This window comes from Bombyx mori, chromosome 5 (assembly GCF_030269925.1).
Source record: "Bombyx mori chromosome 5, ASM3026992v2".
Classification (NCBI taxonomy): domain Eukaryota; kingdom Metazoa; phylum Arthropoda; class Insecta; order Lepidoptera; family Bombycidae; genus Bombyx; species Bombyx mori.
The window spans coordinates 15,663,692-15,686,746 of record NC_085111.1 but is presented as its reverse complement, the minus strand read 5'-3'; the positions used below and the strand labels follow the sequence as shown (position 1 = coordinate 15,686,746).

Below are 23,055 nucleotides of genomic sequence, written 5' to 3'. Positions count from 1 at the left end.
CGCGTGTTATGCGAAACCGTGTTATATGAGTCTAGAAGCCAATACAAAAAGGAGAGTAACATTTCTGAATGAAACATCTCAACTATGCTTATGTGTACTTTTTTACCAATTATACATAAAAAGTAAGCAGTAAAATTTCGGTTATTGCCATATATCGTGTATTTATAGTGCATAATGTAATTTTCTAAATAATTTTTAACAAAAATCTCTTTATCGTGTTGTAGAAATACCGCGTTATAGGAAGGTTAACTGTAACTAAAATTATTGACTGGTAGGTAACGCGGCAAGCTCGTATAGGAAATTCTTCATTCTGGTTTGAAGGTTTAATACGTTAGTCCAATATTGAGACATTAAAATAATATTAAAAAGTAACGCACTTTATATGGGTTGCCTGTTGATTCCAAATACCATTTAAATTCAAGTGGGCTATGAACTTATCCGCTCACCTAAACTCATAGAATAGGTCTAATCGCAACCCTACAATTCACTATCCGACATTAGACCAAATACAAAGTTATGTGAAACTTATAACCTAGATCAATCTTGGTTAATAACTTTTATAACCCGACTTAGCAATCTGATTGTTCAATTTCTGAACGTCATTGTAAAAAAAGTGTCAGGGACCGCCATGACACTTTACCACAATGCAACAATGTTAAAATCAATACGACAGTGCGCTCCCTGTATCGTGATTTAATGGATCTAAAAATAAACTGATGATTTCTGCACTCGATAGTGATACATCTCATTATTCCGGGAGAACACAACACTTTCACTTTAACTCAGGGGAAACAACGGAGCTTATCTAATACTTCACAAACATTACACTTCTATTTCGACATAACCCAATATAATCCAATTAACATTGAACAATCAACCTTAACTTAAGCGCTTAAATAGCTGACACGCTTTCCATCTCAGCAATGACACGGCAGGTTGGCAATTATACAGAAAGATTCTAGGGAATTTCATCTCTCGGAACGCTCTAAGAATGATTAATTGATGCCTAGCATCCTTAATACTATCTACGAACTACCTCCAAGTTGCGCTAAGTAATTTTCGGAGTATTTTCTCGAGTAATAATTCTAGGGATATCGGCAAGTAATTAGGATGTAAGCTCCTGATATTACATTAAATGTGAAAGGTTACTAAAATAATGGCGGGAATCACTTACATAAGTAATAAGGGTTTGAGGGAATAAGTGTTATTTGTGTTTTAGCTGAGTTTTAATTAAAACCTCTGAGTATATTAATCATATCTGTATGTTATTTTTATTATATTATATTATGTTGCCCATTTTTTTTTTATTATACCTCACTCCACAGAGTTTATTCCTACCAGCCATTGTACGTATGTAAGTACCATACTATGTTGATGAACAGCGCTCCCAGAGGTCATTTTAAGGCTGTGACGGTAATACAGTGCAACCTCGATATAACAAATCGGAAGGGCACAAGTAAACATTCGTTATATCAAGTAATTCGGTAAAATGAGGTTTGTTATATTAAGGTTAGGTTGGTCTACCATTTGTTATGAGGTAAAACAATATAGTTTTATTCACATCAACGTTACGTACTCATCTTGTTATAGCGAACAACTTCTACTAATAAAAGAAAACACATTTTTATAAAATTACTGTATGTATTTTCTATTTAAAAACAATTAGGTAGGTAACAATTTTTCTCAAACCTGTCACGACTGATTCACATACTTTACACACCTACGTAATATTGAGGTTCGTTATATTAAGGTTGCACTGTAGTAATATTTTAACGAGTATACACGTGGAATCGGTACTTCTCACACGGTTATGGAGGACTATACCTAATAGATTTTACCCTATTCCTTTTAATTTTAATCTAATTGGAACTAATTTCCTTATTTAACTTGGAACGCGGTGAATGAGAAACTTGCAAATTCATATTACTTGCTCAAGTGACGTCGCCTAAAACATATAATACTAGCGGACCCGACAGACGTTGTCCTGCAAAAATTCATTCTAGTCGATCCAGCCGTTTAGTTGTAGTATAGATAAATAACCTAGATACCGACTGCAGCGCCATCTGCCGGGCTGATTTGTGAATCTAAACCATCCAGGGTGCCACCCAAACGCATACAAAAAAAATCATTCAAATCGATCCAGCCATTTAGGAGGAGTTCACACGCACAGAAGAAATATATAAATAAAGATAGCCATCAACCGAAATCGCACGAAACAAAGTCGACTTGTTATGAAAAAAATATCGATAACAGTAAAATATAACTGTATCAGATTAAGCATCGATTATTCGTAGCTAATTCCGAATCAACAGTTAGCTCATAATGATAGAGCTTGTCAACTGGGACGGTTGATGATCGAATAAATACACGTTTGTTATTGCTTATCTTTTTTTTTGTGTAGAACCTCTTTAGACGCTAAATGCTAAAAGTTTTTCCGCTCGGGTCGGTTTGCAAACTAAAGTCATTATATAAAAGTTTCCAATATTTGAAATTTGTGGTAAATATTTTTTATTATTATATTGTATTGTATAAATTGAAGTTCTAAGGTTAATTTAAGTTCTTAAGTTAATTATGAATCTTATGTAATTTAATGTCTATTCCACTTATGAGTGAAATATTTTCTAAAAAAGATCAGCAATAGAATGAATTGCAAATTATGACTTACTTAATTAATTAACAGCTCACTCACAAGTAAGTTTTTAATACGCTTTTATTAGTTTCAGACGTATGTATGTTTGTAACGGAATCTTTAAACATGATTTTGACCCCCTTCAAAACGTCGTATTAACTCGAATTTTGGTATACTTATTAAGGACCGATGACAATACAATATTAAAAAAAAATATATAATTGAAAAAATTTAAATTTAACTAAAAAATTAAAATTAAATGATAGTGTAAAAACACTAACAAAATGCGCTTTTATAGAAAATCCGCTAAAAAAAATTATATTTAATAAATTTGAATTAAAAATAGTGTAAAACAAAACGATTTTGTTGTAAAAAAAGCGTGGGTTGCATGGTATCAGTAGTTATAAATATTTTATGAACAGATATGAGTAGAAGGGTTATTTTGATAATATCCTGAAAAGCACCCCACGCTTTTTTACAATAAAATAATTTTTTCTTACACTATTTTTAATTCAAATTTATTAAGATTTATTTTCTATTTTTTTAGTTGCATTTTTTATAAAAGCGTATTTTGTTAGTTTTTTTAAATTATTATTTATTTACTAAAGAAGGTGCTTACTTGAAAACTGCCAAAGCACGCTCCACCGGGGAGCGTGACGTAGCAGACGTAGGGCGGATGAGCAGCCGGCACAGACTCGTAGATGACGAGGGCGCCGCCCGCCGCGCCCCCGCCTCGTGCCGCCTTCACCTGCCAAAACTCTTGGAGGGCTTCCACTACATTCACAGTCGAGAGGACTCCATCAGCTGTGTAACACACATTTATTTATTAAAATATATATTCATCTATACTATAATAATATTATAAATAATAAACAGAATAATTTGAAACGTCGAAAAATGTGAAATGATCTTATTATTTATTCGTAGGAAATGATAATAAAAAACGCGATATTAAATCGTAAAAATAGCTTTAATTATTGAATTAGTAATTAATAGAGTGAAGTCCTATACCGAGGTTGAAAGTCAAGGGCAATTAGGTCCCATAATTTTTCTAAATAAATACCTAACACCGGTTCACAAACGATCTCAACTGTGTAGGGTTATGTTAAATATGAAACCCGCAAAATTAATTATTTGCTTAATTACTCGTGGTTTCACATTATAAGTACCACCACCCGTTTATTTCTGCCGCAAAACATCAATAGGTTCCGGTTTGTAGAGTGGAAATACATTCGTAAAAAAAATTTTATACTTCAACCTTATGTCTTAATGGGCGGCCCCACTCATGCAATATCTATGGCTGGTTACCACTTAACAACATTAAGACCCCGACCTCATTTCTTCGTGAACAGATAAATAAGTAAAAACTCTGAAATCAGTTACAACAATTTTCCTTACATATTTAAACATAGAATATTATTAAAAAATGTATGTGTCTATGATTAAGGATAAATATAGTACATAGACATTAGTCATGAATGATAATGTTGTTAACAATTTTATAAAATGGAAACTCCAAAACCAAATGTATATATTAATACACGAAAATGATCCTTAAAATACAGAGTTAAACAAAAAAAAGCCAAGTGGTTTTAATTGAAATGCAAGTTTATGATCGTCCGAGGGGGAATGTCTCAAAATAATAATGAAGAGTGAAGCAATAGGATTATTTTTCTATTATAAGGATTCTGTCAAGATTCATCATTAGAAGGATCATGCCAAGGATTCAGGATTCAAAGACCGTATTATTTTCTCAATGATTTAACTAGTTTTTTTGATGCTGGCAACTTCGGTTGACAACTTTACACTTTTCGGTTGACGCTACATAGACTTTAAGATGAGCTAAACAATGTTGACCATTTACAGATTTTGTCACAAGCGCGCTCTCAAAAGCGGAAAAAAAATTCAGATGAAACATTTGATTTTGTAACTGGATCGAATGAGCTTATTACAGATATCTATGCGAGCAATGCCCAGCATAATAATTCCTTCAATAATTCATTTCTATATAGTTGTCTATCTATTTAGTTATCTGTCCATCAATCTTTCAGTCCACAGACATCGACTTCTGTACATGGGTCTTCTCCAAGCCTCGCCAGAACAACAATAACTCATTGAAGGCCAATAAAAAAATAAACACTCCGCAGATAATACATTTAAATACTATGTTTGTCAAGAATGATTCTCAGTTAAAATCGAGTAAATTAATTAATGCACTGTCTCGTACCAGTGTTTATAATATACTTTCGCATCATGCGAGTATAACTGGGTTATTAGATGGTCCTTATTCAGTAACTGAATAAATATTTTGGGACGCTCTCTTTCTATAAATGTCACCGTAGAAAACTTACGGATTAAGCTCGAATTTGCACTTTGCATTAAACGCGAATGTACACGAATATTCCTTTTCCTTTTTTATATTTCTCATATTTCCATTGGCACGTTATACTCAAGTTATACTTAATTCAAAGTTCGAAACATAAAGTTTAATTATTCTTCTTTAAAAAAAAAAAAAAACATATAAATCTAAATGATATTTCTAGTGCACAAAGAACCTGTTTTCCAGTCAATAGATCAATATTTCAGTTCAGTTTTTTACAGTTTTTTAGAGTTATAATACATAAGACAGTACTAGGATATGTTTTTTTGTAAATATTATTATGTACAATACTTTTAACGCCGTTAAGTCGTTCTTGTTCCACGAAAACAACGTAAGAATCATTAAACTACGTAAAAGACATTTACTGATGTTTAGTGTATTTTATTTATTATTTACATTCAATACGTTTGCAACGTTCAATATGTCCATATTAAAGACGTGCTACTAATGGCCCAGAAGACTTGATAAGGCATAATTTGCTTAAGATTAATATTAATTTCAATTTATTATAAGAAAAATTGTAATAATAATTAATCTTATAAATTTTATATTAATATTTAAATTACGTTTTTATTTATTTATTTGTAGCGCTTTTTAGCTGTGAGTGAGCTCACGACCCACCTAGTGTTAAGGGGTTACTGAAGCCCATAGACATCAAATCCTGAATGAATACCCACCTTTGGACTTCAAGTCTATATACGTCTCAATTGCTTAGTCTATATTTATTGACTTATTGTTTTTTTATTAAGATTTAATAATTGAAAAGAAAGAACATAAGGCATTAAGACATTAGTATTTTTTTAATCTTTTGACTAAATAAATTTGATGACATAATATATTTCTACATTTAATTTATGTAAAATAATAGCTATGGGACATTAATAATGATTATTGAAACTAAAGAAATGTTTTTAAAATTCTTGACAGTTTTTAATTTTATACGTATAAATAAATGTAATCCGGCCATAAATTTTGTTACAAAAAAAAACAACAATATAATATTTCAATTTGGCACTCTGAATTTGAATTTGCCATTTTCAAATGTAAAATATTGAGTTCTCTCATTTTCGTGCCAATGTTTGTTTTACATTCTTATGAAATTAAAATGGAAGGTAAGCATTACCAAATTTTTAATAAAATACCTATTTCAAAAATGTTCCCGAATGACTTCCAGAGTCAAGGATCAACATTGTGTAATGAAAACCCGCAAAAAAATAATAATTTGCGTAATTATTTATAGTAGGACCTCTTGTGAGTCCGCACGGTTAGGTACCACCACCCTGCCTATTTCTGCCGTATAGCAGTATGCGTTCCGGTTTCAAGAGTGGGGCAGACGTTGTACTACAAATTTGAGATTTACAACTTATGCCTCGATGTGGGTGGCGGCATTTTACTGGTGGTAGGACCTCTTGTGAGTCCACGCGGGTAGGTACCACCACCCTGCCTATTTCTGCCGTGAAGCAGTAATGCGTTTCGGTCTGAAGGGTGAGGCAGCCGTTGTAACTATACTGAAATCTTAGAACTTATATCTCAAGGTGGGTGGCGCATATACGTTGTAGATGTCCATGGGCTCCAGTAACCACTTAACACCAGGTGGGCTGTGAGATCGTCCACCCATATAAGCAATAAAAAAAAAATTAGACGTTAGACCCATAGACATTTACATTGCTAACGTCTATGGGTTCCGGTAACCACATAATTCCGGGTGGATCGTGAGATAAAACAATAAAATAAGAAATCAAGTGCAATTAAGCTGTAAGGTAGTTGTTATTTCAGAATTTTCTGTACAAATATTACGGATCCAATACCTAATTCGCATATTCATATTCAATTAGCGTAAACAGGTAACTAACAAAAAAGGAAATGACTCAATTTCATTCCTCAGGTTTTAGTATTATTTTTTTATTCATATAAATCAATGCGGACCTCTGTAGGAATCGTCTATTCAAATATATCATTAAATATTCTGCTCGTGGCTTCACCTTGACAATCTTGTACATTTAGATTCGATGAAAACGAAGGTGATGTATCTACTTTTTTTTTTCTGGGCGCGTAGGATTTTTTGAGAGCATGATTTGTTATGGTACCACTGTGATTCGACTTATTTAATCAGCGGGGGAACTTTTTTTTTTAGTTTGAGGGATGGCCAGTTGTCCGGGGTCCTTTCCAGCTTCACCAGGACAGGTAAGCGAGTTCGGGCTAAGGAGTGGTAGGATTTACTAACAGCCTTCCGAGCGCCTCCGAAAAAGACCTATCTACTCAAAGGCAGCTGCTTCGAGAATGATCCGGCGATATAATCAATTGACTGAGACTTTACCGCAAGGCAGACACCAGGATTTCGAAGCATCTGGAGCGGTAAATTGCGATTTATTCTATAATTGGCTAGTCAATTTCTAGCTTTCTGGCTAGTCAATCAAGATTGATTGTGTGGATTTCGAATTTTTGACCGGTTATTTTCAACGGACCAAATTATTCATGGTTTAAAATAAGTTAGATCACGCATTCATCGAGCATTTGCGGGTTTTATGTTTCAAATTTTCAATTTTAAATTATTAAGGAGATTTTTTAAATTAAATAAATTTATACTTCTGATGAATATTTTATTTCAATAGTTGTTTTTTGTTGCACATAGTGCGGCAGAAACGAACCCACATCATGTTAAGCAATTTTCGTTGCATACAGACATCACTAGTAGCGGATAAACGAATCCAACCAGTAAGAGGTTACAACTGGTAAGCGGATACTGCCGGTAAGCGTGTGCCATTAGTAAGCGGGTACTGTCGGTAAGCGGGTACTACGGGTAAGCGAATCATTAATAGCACGCTTGAAGTAAACCACTTTCCTTAAACCTAGCTATCATTGAAAGATGAAATAGGCACTAAGAAAGTAAAATAAATAGAAGCTTGCCCAATAATCCTGTGATGAACTGATTAACTGTACGTTTTGTAAGCATTATTAAACGTATATATTTTATATACCGAATACACAAACTAATTAGCATCGAATTGTATTCGGTCCGGCTTTAATGTCATTATCGGGGTTAAGAATAATAAAACAATATTAAAAGCAATTACGACACGGGCACAAAACGCAAAACACTCTGTAAAACATTTAATTAAATAAAAACACTCAAAAACAAGAACTGTGTTTTATTTTGAGATCACAAAGAATATTAAATAAAACATTTAATTAATTCATTGCGTTAGTCGTAATGAGCAAGCACCCCTCGACGTAAAAGAAAATATTAGATATTTAACTTTGAAAATTGTGATATGTTATGTTTTGGAAGGCTTTTTTAGGTTTACCTTAAATTAACACACGCTAAATGTATAATTAAGATTTTTGCTAACTTTAGTAATATTTAAAAAAAACTTCATTGTAAAATTTAAATATGCAATTTAAATACCTTTAATTATATACCTTTAATATCACAAAAAGGGGAGCCTTTACACGTTTGGATAGACTGTGAGAATGAAGATATGTAAGAAAAGCGTCTCTGTGCTGAGATGAGGTATGATAGGCCTGAACGAAACAAGAGGACATGCTGCGCCGACTCCTCATAATGGGATAAGGGCAATAAGAAGATTCTAGATTGGGCAAATGGGTGGTAGCATTAACGCTAACCCACTGAGTTTCTTGCAGGATCTTCACAGTGAGTCGCGATTCCGATCCGGTGGTAAAACCTACGAAGCACTGCTCTTGCTAGGGCTATTGTTAGCAAATCCTATCAGGTTGAGCCTGTGAGCTCACTTACCCGTCCGGGCCTAGCTAAAATAGCCTCTTAGGCTACCAATGAATAGATAGGGATTTTTTTTAACGCCGTTTTATCCACGGCCTCTAACAATAACTTAACGCTAGATTGGCGATTAATCTATCTGCTCACAATAATCAGCTGCCTACAATAATCAGAAACATATCGTTTTGACATTATTAGGATATTAATTGCTAGTCCTTTTATGAGTTAATTTAAACTTTATTTCATTTTAGTTAGGTTCAGTCTTCGACTTATTTCTTTTGGGAGACACTGTCTATCACGAATGTAACTAGATCCATTATTATTTCACTGAATTTTACTCTTTGTTACTAAAATACAAAATTGAGCTTTATTTGTAGCTGTACGTGTCCTCTTTTTAATTTAATTTTTTTTATTTCGTTATATCAAACTGTTGTATTTATACTTTAACCAACGAACACTTTCTAGTGCACAGGCTTTAAATACAAAAGTCGTAAAGATCCCGTGAGAAAATCATATTATGAACATAGCGTTTCACGTTTAATTGTACTGATGAAGCAATTATAGACTATTATTCTGCTTTTATTCGTTATTCCACAACAAAGAAGTTATGAATACATTTTATGATATTGTCTGTTTATCAGGATAACTGTGAGAATTATCATAGTCGCGAGAATAAATGGCGTTGGCTAAGTTGAAATTTACGAAAAAATCGGTACTCTTTTTTGGACGTTCTTAAATGCACAGACATTTTTATTTTTTATTGCTTCAATTGGTGGACGAGCTCACAGACCACCTGGTGTTAAGTGATTACTGGAGCCCATAGACAAACGTAAATGCGCCACCCACCTTGAGATATAAGTTCTAAGGTCTCAAGTATAGTTACAACGGCTACCCCACCCTTCAAACCGAAACGCATTACTGCTTCACAGCAGAAATAGGCAGGGTGGTGGTACCTACCCGCGCGGACTCACAAGAAGTCCTACCACCAGTACATCAGACATGTTCAATTCCCGTCTGATGAATATTGACGCTCACTTTAAGTATAAGTCTTACAAGGTAATAATAATATAATAATAATAATAATAAACATTTATTCCAAACACAAATTAAGTACAAAAAATAAATAAAAAAAGATAACAAAAATAACGAGGCTTGGAAATGGTTACCGGCTCAGCAATGCCTAACAGTATCGAGACAATCGGTACTGCGGCGCTGATCTTCCGCCGGCACCTGCGGAGTGACGCGCACACCAGCATCAGACCGACCAATACACATCATTGTAAAATATATTAAAAAATAAAAAGAACATGAGTAATAGAAAATAAAAAAAAACAGTTATGAAAAGGACAACAAAATGACATTATTAAATTAATTAAATAAAAATTGCAGTTGCAAAGCACAACTGATTATAGTACGGAGTAATTATATTTGATATTTTCGAATTTTTCCTGTATATTCAAAAGATATACTTTTAAATTTGTTTTAAAGGACCTTAGCGTTCTCTGGTGCCGGATAGGTGGAGGAATATTGTTCCAGCATTTAGAGGCCAAGTAGTAAGTATTCTACAACCTGCGAACAGAATAATGATTGCTTTGCGGTATAAATAATCAGCATAGACGCGTCGACCGTGCAAGCTTACAGCATGGCCAATATTTACACAAACATAGAATTGATAATGGGCAGATCACCTGACTCCCTTTGATGTTAAATTGTCACCAAAGCCCGTAGACAACATTTTAACAATAGCTTCTCTAAATCATAATCAAGATACAGGGAATTTAATTAAAAACGTTCAAACTTTTTCATCTGATCAACTCAATCGCACAAGAACAAAAATATTTTTTATCAAAAAATCTAAATATTCACAGTCACTCCAATAAAAGGCAAACGCTACAAATATGAATGCCGATAATAACAGTGAACCGAACTCCAGTAATCGCAGGCAATTTAACAAATTGTAACGCTACGCCCGATCGTTAAGGCTTCATTCATTGTTAACGAAATTCCATGCGATACTCGTCAAAATCTTTGGCGACATCGAAATAATATTTGACGATAATTGGAAGCCTGTACTATTATCATTTACCAATGGAATTGTGATATGGAATACGGCATCGACATACAAACAATTTATGTCCTTTTTCTTTTTTTTAAAGATTTTATGACCTGGTAACTAAGACCTTTAAGTCATGTTTTATTTTAATTTATATTATATTCTTATTTTTGTGAAAAACGATAATATGGAGATAAATGAAATGAGGATCATTAATTTGAGAAATTAATCAACTGGGATGAAATTAAATCAAATGAGATTTTAAGGGATTAAATATAATCTCAGTAAAATAGTGGTCATTTACTGAGATTTCTTCACTTTTTTGGAGGATCCCAAGAAGTTACGTCTAGCGGCTTTGTTTCATTTTCCCACATTTGTGCACTTTCAGAGATATTAAACAGTTATAAACCACCGTTATTACACATTTAAACCTGAAGAAACACTAAATAGATAAAATAAAACAAATCACACAACTTCACTCCTCGCGTTCCACCCAAAAAGTCCTCTATGTCCTTATTGCTGCTGTTGCACAGAATATATAAGGTTATCTATTTTTTTCTTTCACAGCTAATACTCCGTAAAGTATTTTAAAGCAAATAAAATATAATCCACCGTCCGTTTACTTGTAACAGATAAACATTTTTTTTCTTTATAATTAGTCTATTTACGTTGAAAGTCCCCAAGATATTTTTAAATTCTCAACTAAATAAAATACATAGTATGTAGCGTTTTATCTACCTATTCCATAGCAACCATAAGAGGCTAAACAATCTAAAGACTATATGTGTAATCTACATTTTATTTATTTATTGCTCCTTTGGGCAGACGGGCATACGGCCCAGATGATGGTGAGTGGTAACCGTCACCCATGGACGTCAGCAATGCCAAGGGCAGAGCCAACCTGCTGCCTATAGTTTATTAAAATATATGTGCCATAACAAATGGAATAGATTCTACGAAATAAATCATAATTTATTCACATAATTAATTGAACTGTATTTTTGTTCGGAGCTACTTCAGAACTTTTTTCTAGGTGAACCAATTATGATAATTCTTTTGTTTTTTTGTTTGAAAACTGGTTCATTTGAAAGCTAATTTTTATCTAGATCTTACCAGTAGTTTTTGAATTAATTCTTATAGTTATGAATATTTTGATTTGGCCTCCATAGATGGTGTGCGGAGTAACGTGTGGGTGAGACACAATGGTATCTCTTTTTATATAGTTGAAATCAGTTTTCTTTTTCGATAAATTTTTGGATGTCACATGTGCATGTATTATTGTATGTTGGATAGTTACTTCGAATTCGGACGTTTTCGAGTCATAATATCGGACGAGTCAAAATATTTTATATAATATTTATATTTAATATCATCATCGGACGAGTCATAGCATTTAACATTAAACCTGTCCCGTTCGTTTATTTTCTTTCCTACCTAAGCCTTGAGAGAATATGTCAGCGTAACCCTGACGTGAGCTCTCGGGACTCAAACCAGGAGGCCTTGCTAACACTGACCCTAGCAAGAGCCGTGCTTCGCAGCGTCTACCACCGGATCGGAAACGCGACCCACTGAGAAGATCCGGCGAGAAACTCAGTGGGCTGTGTCTATGGGGCCCGTTCGCTGTTGTAGTCTTTTGGACACATAAATTAAATTACCCTTCTACGATATATACTGCTTTGTGTAGCATACGAAAATTCATTATTTTTTTAAATGTAACTAATAATTTCCTCATTCCAAAATGCAAGGTAAAAAATTTGGCCTACTTTTTTTTTTAATTCGCCTAATTGTGCAAATAAGATCAACGACAGCTTGATACTATTTAGGCAGTCGTTCAGCTCGTAGAAGATTATGTTAATTTCGTAATTGTACGTCTATATTGCTAATGGCTGAACGAGAGCTGACGCATCCGCTAAGTGGTTATCGAAACTCGCAGACAATATGATGCGTCCACCCATGAGACATGAGGTCGAAATTTAAATTCTACTATATTAACTAATGACACCGCCTTTGCACCGGACCGCGTGATTGGCTCGCGGCATTAATAGCCAGGATGGTGGTATTAACTCGTCCATCCATCTTCTTCTTTTTCTCCACCTTATCCCACTAGGTGGGGTCGGCACATCTAATTTTTCTCTTCCATTCTCTTCTATCAGCCGTCATTTCAACAGTCACTCCTCTCTTTCTCTCATATCGTTATTCACACACTCCATCCATGTTTTCTTCGGTCGATCTCTTCCCCCTCTACCTTGCACTACCATTTCCATACATCTCCTAGTCACATGCATCTTCTCTCTACGCATCACATGTCCATACCACGCTAACTCGTCCGTCCATCAAAGCAATAAAAAAAAACCCGAGTAACCCGGGCTGTAATTACGCAAACTTATAGTTTATCTTTTCATTTATACAATGCTATTTCTTCATCGTGAAAGTCGTTCGTGAGCACGACGACGATACGATTGAGTACGAGTTTTTCAAAAATGAGCATCTGCCTGCGGGATTCGAACGCCGACCCAACCGCAACGGTTGAAGCGTGTACACTGGGCATCTTATCTTTTAGGCCACTGTAATCTCGAAGATTTTTGACAGATTTTTTAACAAAACAAACAATCCTCGATCCAATCTTGTGTTTGCACGTATCATGAACTTTATAAATCCAAGGAATCCACTTGAGAAATCTACTTTCAAAAGAAAATACTTCGTTCCGAGAATAAGGCGCGTCTCATAAACCGCGGATCCCACGCGAATCCTTCATAATTCCCGAACGCATTTCTTAAGATTTTAATCGAGTAAATGAAATTAAAGATGTCTCGATTCATAACGGGCCAACTAAACAATAAATGTGATTATTTTTTTAAATGAAAATGCTGTTTATTGTACCAGAAATTTAGGTTAAAATAATAAAATGATTGTAGTGACATCGGTCGAGGTAGAACATTGTCTTGTAACGCGTATAAACTCTCATTTTAATAGGAAGTCTTGAAATCGATCAAAATTACCTTGAAAGAATCGATTACATAGACACACGTAAGGTAACGAATAACAATAAGGAACGTGTTATACGCGAATCTATTTAAATCCGGACGTCAAAATGTCAAATGTCAAAACTAAAACACTCAACCATTAGGTCATGATTAATACATGATTTTGGTATTAATCGTTGAGATTATCGGTAGATTACCATAATTCATTTATTTTTTAAAAACTCAACCTTAAATCGTAATACCATTCTTAATCAGGGCCGTAAAAAAATCACACGAAACGTGTATAAAACCCAAAAATCTACATAGGCTTTATGAAATAATATCAAAATATTACAGTACAAATTGCTCTCTAGCTGGCCATCACAGAATCACATCATGAAGCAACTTTATAGACGATCGTAAACGAGATACGTACTATAAAATCACAATTTGAATTTCCTTAAGACAGTTCAATTTTCAAGGTTTAATTGAGTTTTAAAGCACCGACATGAGCCGTAGTTCCCAATTATCAATAAAACAACCGTTCGGCCCCCTGATCACGTAAAAATTTGCGACAGCCACAATTTTGCAGATGCTGTGCAGACGCGTCGCGACCGATCGCAAAACGTCAAATTATTTCGTATCACGTACCGCGATTGTTCGCTTACCGCTTACTGCAGTTTTCTGACATACAACTAGCGCCAGTCGCAATCGGGTAGCAATAATTGGCACTAAAAAGCCACATTACTTTTTTTTTTTTGCTGAAGAAACCGGCAAATGAATTTATAAAAGCGCGTTACATATAAACATTTCAAAACGTTTAAGTGGAATTCACGTTTGAAACGCCATGTGAGAGCTGCTAATTCTGTTCTTTTCGATGAAGCGTTACTAAAAATAAGTGATCTAATAATAATTTTTGCTTTATTTTGAATAATAGCTATAAAAACGTAATTGTGTCATATCAAACACTGATAACATTTTTTTTTGTAATCGTTTGATAATTTGTAATCAGATAGTTGTTTACGTTACGAACCTATTTAAAAAAAGAATGGATCAAAATTATAGCGTAATTTATTAATTTCATTATCAATTAAGTAAGTAACTAAGCTCACAACCCAACTAGTGTTAAGTGGTATAGACTCACAACGTGAATGCCGCCCCCACCTTTAGAAACGAGGTCTGAATTTCAACTGTATACCAAAACGGCTGCCCCATTCTTCAAATTGCAACGCATTACTGCTTCGCGGTAGAAATGGGCGGAATGGTGGTCTTGCGGGTTAATCAAACGCCCTACCACCAACGATTTCTTAAAGAATATTTGCTAATTTGATTTTAAATAAAAGATGAATGAATCCTTAATCATGGAAGTCTTCCATGTATATATGTCAAATACGTGTTTCATTGGATTTATTGATATCTGCCTGCGGGATTCTAACACTGGTTCAGTCGCATCTTTATTAGAAAGTCGGCAGTCTCTAATACACCGCTTAGGCCACGACGATTTCAAATTAAATAGTAAATTCTAGAATAAATGAGTTAGTTGTATGGTTTTATCAATAATAACGTGTACAACAGATCCATCTTACGCCGACATGAGGCCGACAACGCTAGAACAACCAGTCGATGATATTCTAGGCGAGATGCTGCTATTTTTTATCAAGTAATAGATAGTGGATTTGTTTGACTTGGCAAGAGTAGGCTTTGATTTGAATACCAGAAATATAGTGCAGTCTTTCACAGCTTGAAGGGAAATAAAAGCTATGCAGACTATTCAAAATAATGTTCACCCAAGGTCATGGGCAATATGACGTGAATAGGAAACTGCATGTCAGACATTAACTTAATGTTCTATATTATTTTTAAACAAATGAATCTAATATTTTAAGACAATAAATAAATATTTATTTTTATAATTAGCCCAGTTTTTCGTCGACGAAGCCATCTTAAGAGAAGCTTCATTGCAAATATCAGGCCGATATTTAGTAAGTTATTTGTATTCAATAACCAGGTACTCTTTGCACTCACTCACTGCAGTAAGAATGTTAATCAATCATTATATTATCTAGACTATAGCGGACAACAAACAAGAGTAGACACATCGTGAGCTGTAGTTGTAGAAAGAGGAGAAAATGGAAACTAAGGCGAACCACTGGCTCAAGCAGCTTTCATTTTAGCAGAGGCTGCTCGTACGCAGGCAGAGGCCGCGCATCTTCCAGCTGAGATATATAGAAAAATTCAAGGAATTGACCAATATCGGCAAAAACCATGTTTAAAATAATAAGTTCAATTTTGTTTTAATTTTAGCTGAGCCCGTAATAGTTCATATTACCATAAAAACGGAATAGCGCTTGTTACAATAGTCAAGCAAATCCAAATATATACGTTTTACTTTAGGCTGGTACTACAGTAAATTTTATGACACTAATGAGTATATTTTACGCTAATAAAACTACTCTCAACTTAGCATTTCAAAATGACATTTATTTTTTTATTGCTAAGATGGGTGGACGAGCTTACAGCCCACCTGGTGTTAAGTGGTTACTGGAGCCCATAGCCATCTACAACGTAAATGCGCCACCCACCTTGAGATATAAGTTCTAAGGTCTCAGTATAGTTACAACGGCTGCTCTACCCTTCAAAACGAAACGCATTACAGCTTCACGGTAGAAATAGGCGGAGTGGTTGTACCTACTCGTGCGGACTCACAAGTGGTCCTACCACCAGTAGAATACCAGTATTTAGCTTCATTGTATATTTTGTACTCACAGTATTTGGCATGTTCTGCTTCTAGTCTAGGGTTATAGAGCTATCACCTTGCTATCATCCTACTTACCTCGGCCTCAAGTTCAGTTATGTTTCTTTGAAGTTATCGGCAGTCGATATTATATTTCAATTGTGGCTTCAATTTCATGCGGCAAGAAGTTGGACATGTATTACAAACAAACTACGATTTCCTAATTTAAGAATTATTATTCAAATAAAACAAAATTACACAAAAATAATAATTATCAAACTTATCTAACGGCCGTCTGGTGTAGTGGTAAGTGACATGGTCGCTACACAAGGGGGTCGCGGGTTCGAATCCCGCCAAGGGAAGATATTTGTATGATAAATATAAATGTCTTTTCCAGGGTTATGGATGTATATTAAATATATGTATGTGTATAATAAAAATCCTACATTTATTTCCGTTATCTTGTACCTGTAACACAAGTTCTTTACGAACTTATCACGGGACCAGTTAAATATTTATATTTATATTATTATTATTATTATTATCACAATGAACAAAAATGAGTGGTGGTTGATCCACATTTTGTCTAAATTATGAATTATGTTTTTCATTTTGTAAGTAATATTCATGTAAGTATCCAACAAAATCTAGAAGAATTATGAATTACTAGTCGATTTGTTATTCATTCTATTCTATTATTTAAAACAGCAGTATATACAATAATATATATAACAACACAACATACAAACGGGGTTAACATAAAGATAAAATGATACAGAACAAATTGAGCATGACAGATTTAAAACATCGTCTTAATAAAACAACCTCACAATTTTGCTTTCAAATTGTTATGAATCCATCCTTTACTATAAACACAAAAATGTTAAGGAAATATGTATATTTCCACTAAACACAAATAAAAAATTATAGGCAGAAATAATTAGGCTATTCTTGCCCTCTCAGTTCACATAATTAAGAACAGCAGTTTTAAAAATATCTACATAAAATTACTAGAATACAGAGGTTGGACTAAATTTAATGTCTGTTCTCCACAATCCAATTGAACCACCCTTGAATGTTGACATGGTGCTAAGTGCTGTGTTTACTCTTCTCTCCCAAAAAATACAATGTTATGAATTTGATAAGAAACATCAATTTCAGCATCTTCGTCAGAGAGTTGGGGCACTGGAAACCCATGTGTGTTTGCCATGTTATGCAATACAAGCTAACAATTATGGTCTTGGCCATCATATGATGATCATAATGCAGTACTGTATGTACCAACAAGCATCTCCAACTGGCCTTCAATACTCACAATGGTCAACAGTGTTCCTGGTATGACAATAAACATTACTATAGTACTATATATTAACGGCCTTCCCAGTTTTAAATATACTTTTAGATTGAGTATTACTTTATAGTCAGGTTACTGAGACAGAGCTCATGATGTTTTACTTGCCTAAAAAACAAAACTTTTTCACTATTATGGTGCAGGTCCTGCATAGGCATATTCAGTTGTGATAAGCCAGACAAATGTATCATGAAATGTTGCATCAATACTTAAAATGTTAAGATCACTATCACAGATCTGAAAAATTTAATTCTTTAGATAAGTACTATCAAATGTTTGTTATTGTGAATGATAGGCTTCAGCAAAATACTTAGTATTTGCACATTCTTGAAATGATAATGCTTGCGTTCTAAAACCTTTCTTCATATACAGAAGATCTGATAAGTGCAAATGAGTGCCATATATACACCCCAAAACCCCAGGATAGCCAAATTTATTGTAAAACCTATAATGAAAAGAAATTTATTTACTATTATATTATGATTTCAATCACAAAATTATTATTGTTCAAATATCTATGTACTATAAAAATAAGACAAATTTTGAATTAAAAAAAAATTATGTAGGAAAGATTCATGGTGGCCTGAAGGCCTTTCCAGTTTCACCAGGACTTGACATTTCTCAGAACTCTGTTTAAAATATAGCTATATATAGCTAAATATAGCTATAGTTATAAAGCTTCAAGAATATAACTGATCTATATGATTGACTCGTGGAAATTGTAAAATCAGTGGAACTCTTGTGCTCTATACTATAAGATAATTATTTAACTTACCCATTTATAATAACTTGTGACCCATTGTACTGTTTGCAGAAACTTTAAATGTTTCAATAAAACTGGAAGATTGTTTAATGCCATAGCCACTTCCCTAATGGCATTGGATTTGCTACAGTTTAACTCAAAATGCAAAAAGCTCATTCCCACAGGTTTCTGGTATGAAATTTTGCAATGCTGTTAACACCTGTATAAACAAGTTATTTAAAACATTTAGTTAAGAATCTGAAATCAAAAAAACAATGCTACTTTTGAAGACAAGATTTTGTGAATCTTTTATTTTCTTCATTATTTACACATATTAAAATGTTAAATTGAATATATATAAGTACCTTGCATTTTACTTTCTATTCTTGTTCGTCTTGATGATCTAGGTTATTAACGGCTTTAATTCAGAGCACAATTGTAAATATTGATGTTTCGAAATTCTGTAATGTGTTCTGAACAAACTTTCCGATAGATTAAGGGGTCAGGCTTGATCACGAAGACAGACACGCATACGCACTAATTCGTATGTATCCGACCTAATTTCCTTAGACTCCAAAGCCCCATTTATTATTTGAGCTCTGTCCATAGTACATACCTAGAAGAAATATTAATTTGTAAAAAATAAACTTTATAACCTCAACATTATTAATGTACTTAAATTGCCCAGCGTGGTATTAAAATTTAATGTTAATACTATGGAAAACACAAAAGCAAATAAAGATCTAAACCAATTACACTTACCTAAATCACGTTAAAATAATTTAATTTCACAAATTTTACACTTGCAGATAGTTAGCAACAATTCAGCACCAGATACAAAAGGTGTCGCAAATTTGACAAACGAAATTGCTAAATATCTGCTGTTGTGTGGCACACAAAAGCATCCGTAATACCGACTTTAGGCCAGTTGTTGTTAGTTGTATGGAAAAGAATGCACTAAAGTTTCACAAATCGCTCTGCAGAGGCAGCACTAGTGATGGTCCGCGATCTGCTTTTTTGTTGTAAGTCCGTAATACGAAATGGACAGTTGACAGCAATATTTGCACAATATTTGTCTTCTGCTAATTGTCTGCGAAATACGTGATACAGCTGCGGGAGGTTATTGAGTCGGGCGCGGACTTGGGGACGGGACGGGGGCCGCGCGACCACATCGTGAACTTTTATGTCATTTATCTTAAGCACACACTTTTCTAAAAGTAAAATGAATACATTGATCATTTTGTGGGTAGTCAGCGCGGTTTACAGACGTGCCCTATGATAAGGCTACAGCTAAGCCACTGAAACGATTGTATTGATCATTTTGTGGGTAGTAACCACGGATTACAGACATGCCCTATGACAAGGCTACAGCTAAGCCACTGAAACGATTGTATTGATCATTTTGTGGGTAGAAAGGCTACCGCTAAGCCACTAAATCGGTTGTATTGGTCATTTTGTGGGTAGTCATCGCAGCTTATGGACGACCTCTAAGACAAGGCTACAGCTAAGCCACTGAAACGATGGTATTGATCATTTTGTGGGTAGTCACCGCGGCGTATGGACGTCCCCTATGACAAGGCTACAGCTATGCCACGGATACGATTATATTGATCATTTTGTGGGTAGTCACCGCGGCTTATGGATGCCCCCTATGACAAGGCTACAGCTATGCCACGGATACGATTATATTGATCATTTTGTGGGTAGTCACCGCGGCTTATGGATGTCCCCTACGACGAGGCTACTGCTAAGCCCCTGAAATGATTTTATTGATCATTTTGTGGGTAGTCACCGCGGATGACGGACGACCCCTAAGACAAGGCTACAGCTACATCACTGCCTACTACTCAAGATTCCTTTCAAACCTCATTCGAAGCAGCGCATGTCATAGGGTCCAAAAACCATCGTAGAGAGAACTTAATTCCAGAATCGAATGGCACATGGTACTAAATGTCTCTGATCACGAATTAGTGCTATTTATTTAATCAAATATTCACATAGCGTAAATTAGAATCTTAAGATTTGTTACGGAAATCCATTTTAAATATGAACATTCGTGTTCATAAAAATCTTGACTAGCATTAGGTACCTGGTTACGTCTCTACGTGCAGCGTTTAAATCATCATCGACAATTCTCTACAGCGTGAGTACGAGATGCAACTGATGTGGCGGTGTTGTCGTCACAGAAACACAAAAATCCGTACAAGAAACAAAGGTCTCCTTACACAATGAAAATTTATGTTAATTTTATTTATGTTATGTTGCAGTCGTTTGGAACGTACAAAAAGACCGCGCAACTAGAAAAATAATACTTTTTAAAATTTACATCCAAAACGTGGAAGTTCTTTTCGAAAATATTAATAGTGCCATAGTGATATAAGCTTTTTCATTGACGATAGCGACAGCGCCCACTGAAAGCCTTTAATGAACTATCAAAAACCGTTTATAGTCTGATTATTGTTTTTACAAAGTGCCGATATCATTCAGTATACTTTATATTTTATGCGAACTCGTTATTCTACTTTTTTAAATTATCACATCTGTCTTTTATTGCTTTTATTCCCATCGCGTTTTCAATCAGCGACTTTAGACTCTAATAACTGCGACAGAAGGTCGACCGACCGTAACGACAGCTATTCGTCTGTAAAGACGCAAAGTTAAACACATCAAAGGCCTTCCTCCGATTCGTAAAATTATATTCATAACACAAAGGGTCACACGAAGCCATACGATATTGATATTCGAATCGACAAAACAAATTCGAACAAGCCGAATCCACAAACAAACGGCACGCAAAAACAAATGGGGCAATACCTAACAGGCAATTATAAAGTTTGGCGCGACGGACGCGAGCGGGAGGCCACCGCTCTGTTAGACTTGTTTCCGATTAAGTTCACATTTGAGAATCTATATATTAATACGTGAAGCAAAAACTTTGTATCCCTTTTTACGAAAATTGCGCGGACGGAAGAGCACGAAATTTTCCACACTTATAGAGAACATAGAGAAGAAGTGCACAATGCTAATTTTTTTTTAGATAATGCGTAAAAGATATATTAAATCAATATAAAAAACATTACACACACTACATACCATGTATTTGATGCACACACGCATGCATAATATTTATTTTCAAACTTTTGTTCTTGACGTCTGTTGTCAAATTGAGAATAGATTAAATATTGTTTGTCTGTGTTAATATTTCTTATAGTGTAGTCTTGGCGAAATTTGTGATTAAAGAAGTATAAAATACAATCATAATAGTGTACAAACTTACAATTCCAATTAATTATAGTCGAATTTCGACTACTGCGGGACCTCTAGTTAAATGTAAATAAGCGACTCTCGATTGATATTTTAGTGCTCAAAGCGTTATATCGAAAACGAACATTTCGCATAAACCTGTTCTCTAATCAGACATTAGCCGCTTTCTTCGCGAGACTTCGCCTAAATGAATTCTAAATTAGCCGATTGGTAATAAATAAAAAATTGTAGACACCGAAGAAAAATCTAGACTTTATTCAACGTACCTTTCGCCGCCGGATTAGTCATATTGCAATTATTTGCACTCTTCGAACCAAAGCAGGTTTTTAAGCAAAAGGATACCTAAAACGGTACTATAACCAGTTGAAAACGTATTCCAGGACAGATATTTGTGATATACATTCAAGAATAATGCACGTTAAAACACAAAGTCAGTTTTGTTGTTATTCAGTTTTTTTTTTTTTTTAATAAATGAAATTAGTTTTTTTTAATTATATAAAGACACCGAATCGTGTTATCGTCATATAAGATACAGTAATAAATAATGTTAGAGCGGAAAGCATGAAATGTGCCATTATGTTAAGATTAAATAGGATTCGAAAACCAGAAATCAGAACGTTAACATAAAAGGGGAAAGCAAAAGGGGGTCGCGTGCACGGGAATTACAGGTTCTAACACAGAAACAAAGAGGCTTGCATTCGCATAGCGGAGGTTGCAAATGTCAGCTGACCTCTGTAGACGTCGTCGTAGAGGGGCGCGAGCGCGGCGTCGGGCGCGCCCCAGCGGGACGGCTCCGGGTACACCATGGCCGCGCCGCTACCTCATCGCAGCTCGCGGCGCGTGCGGCTGCACCGGCGTCTGCGCGCACACTGACACCCACCAGCCCACCACAGGCGCTCGCCTCTCATCCTCATCACACCTCCGACGACGAGGACGCGCGGCCGTTGACTTCTCTATCAGACACTCGCTGAGACAAACATGACCTTATCACCGCATTTAAATCCAGGATCGGGAGCTAAGGCGATAGATAACTTTGACAAAAGCTCGCTGAAATCGAACAACGATTTTATAATTTTACCACTGTATCCAAGTGCAAAAGAATGATCTGCGCTCTTTGTCGCGACGTCCAGCCCCTCCCCTCCTGAGATCGGGTCTTCGCCCCCCTCTATGCTTCACTTTCGCACGGTCCGCGACACTAGTTTA

The 23,055-nt window shown here is 34.9% G+C and overlaps 1 protein-coding gene and 1 long non-coding RNA gene across 4 annotated transcripts in view; both read right to left on the bottom strand.

The window, feature by feature from the left end:
- The window catches only part of Lix1 (protein), a 28,007-nt gene extending 5,281 nt beyond the window's left edge, over positions 1-22,726 (bottom strand). The window contains exons 1-2 of one of the 3 annotated variants that reach the window (XM_038010825.2): positions 22,119-22,726; positions 3,249-3,433 (exon numbers count right to left, since the gene is read on the bottom strand). In XM_038010825.2, the coding sequence (XP_037866753.1) occupies positions 3,249-3,433; positions 22,119-22,140 (207 nt within the window). In that variant the 5' untranslated portion in view covers positions 22,141-22,726. 3 annotated transcript variants of the gene reach the window in all.
- LOC110386778 (uncharacterized) lies at positions 9,820-19,489 on the bottom strand. The gene is made up of 5 exons (XR_005244682.2): positions 19,351-19,489; positions 18,954-19,204; positions 18,622-18,808; positions 10,434-18,291; positions 9,820-10,314 (listed from the first exon to the last, which is right to left on the bottom strand). It is a non-coding gene; the product is annotated as an uncharacterized LOC110386778 (long non-coding RNA).
- Positions 22,727-23,055: the final 329 nt, after the last annotated feature.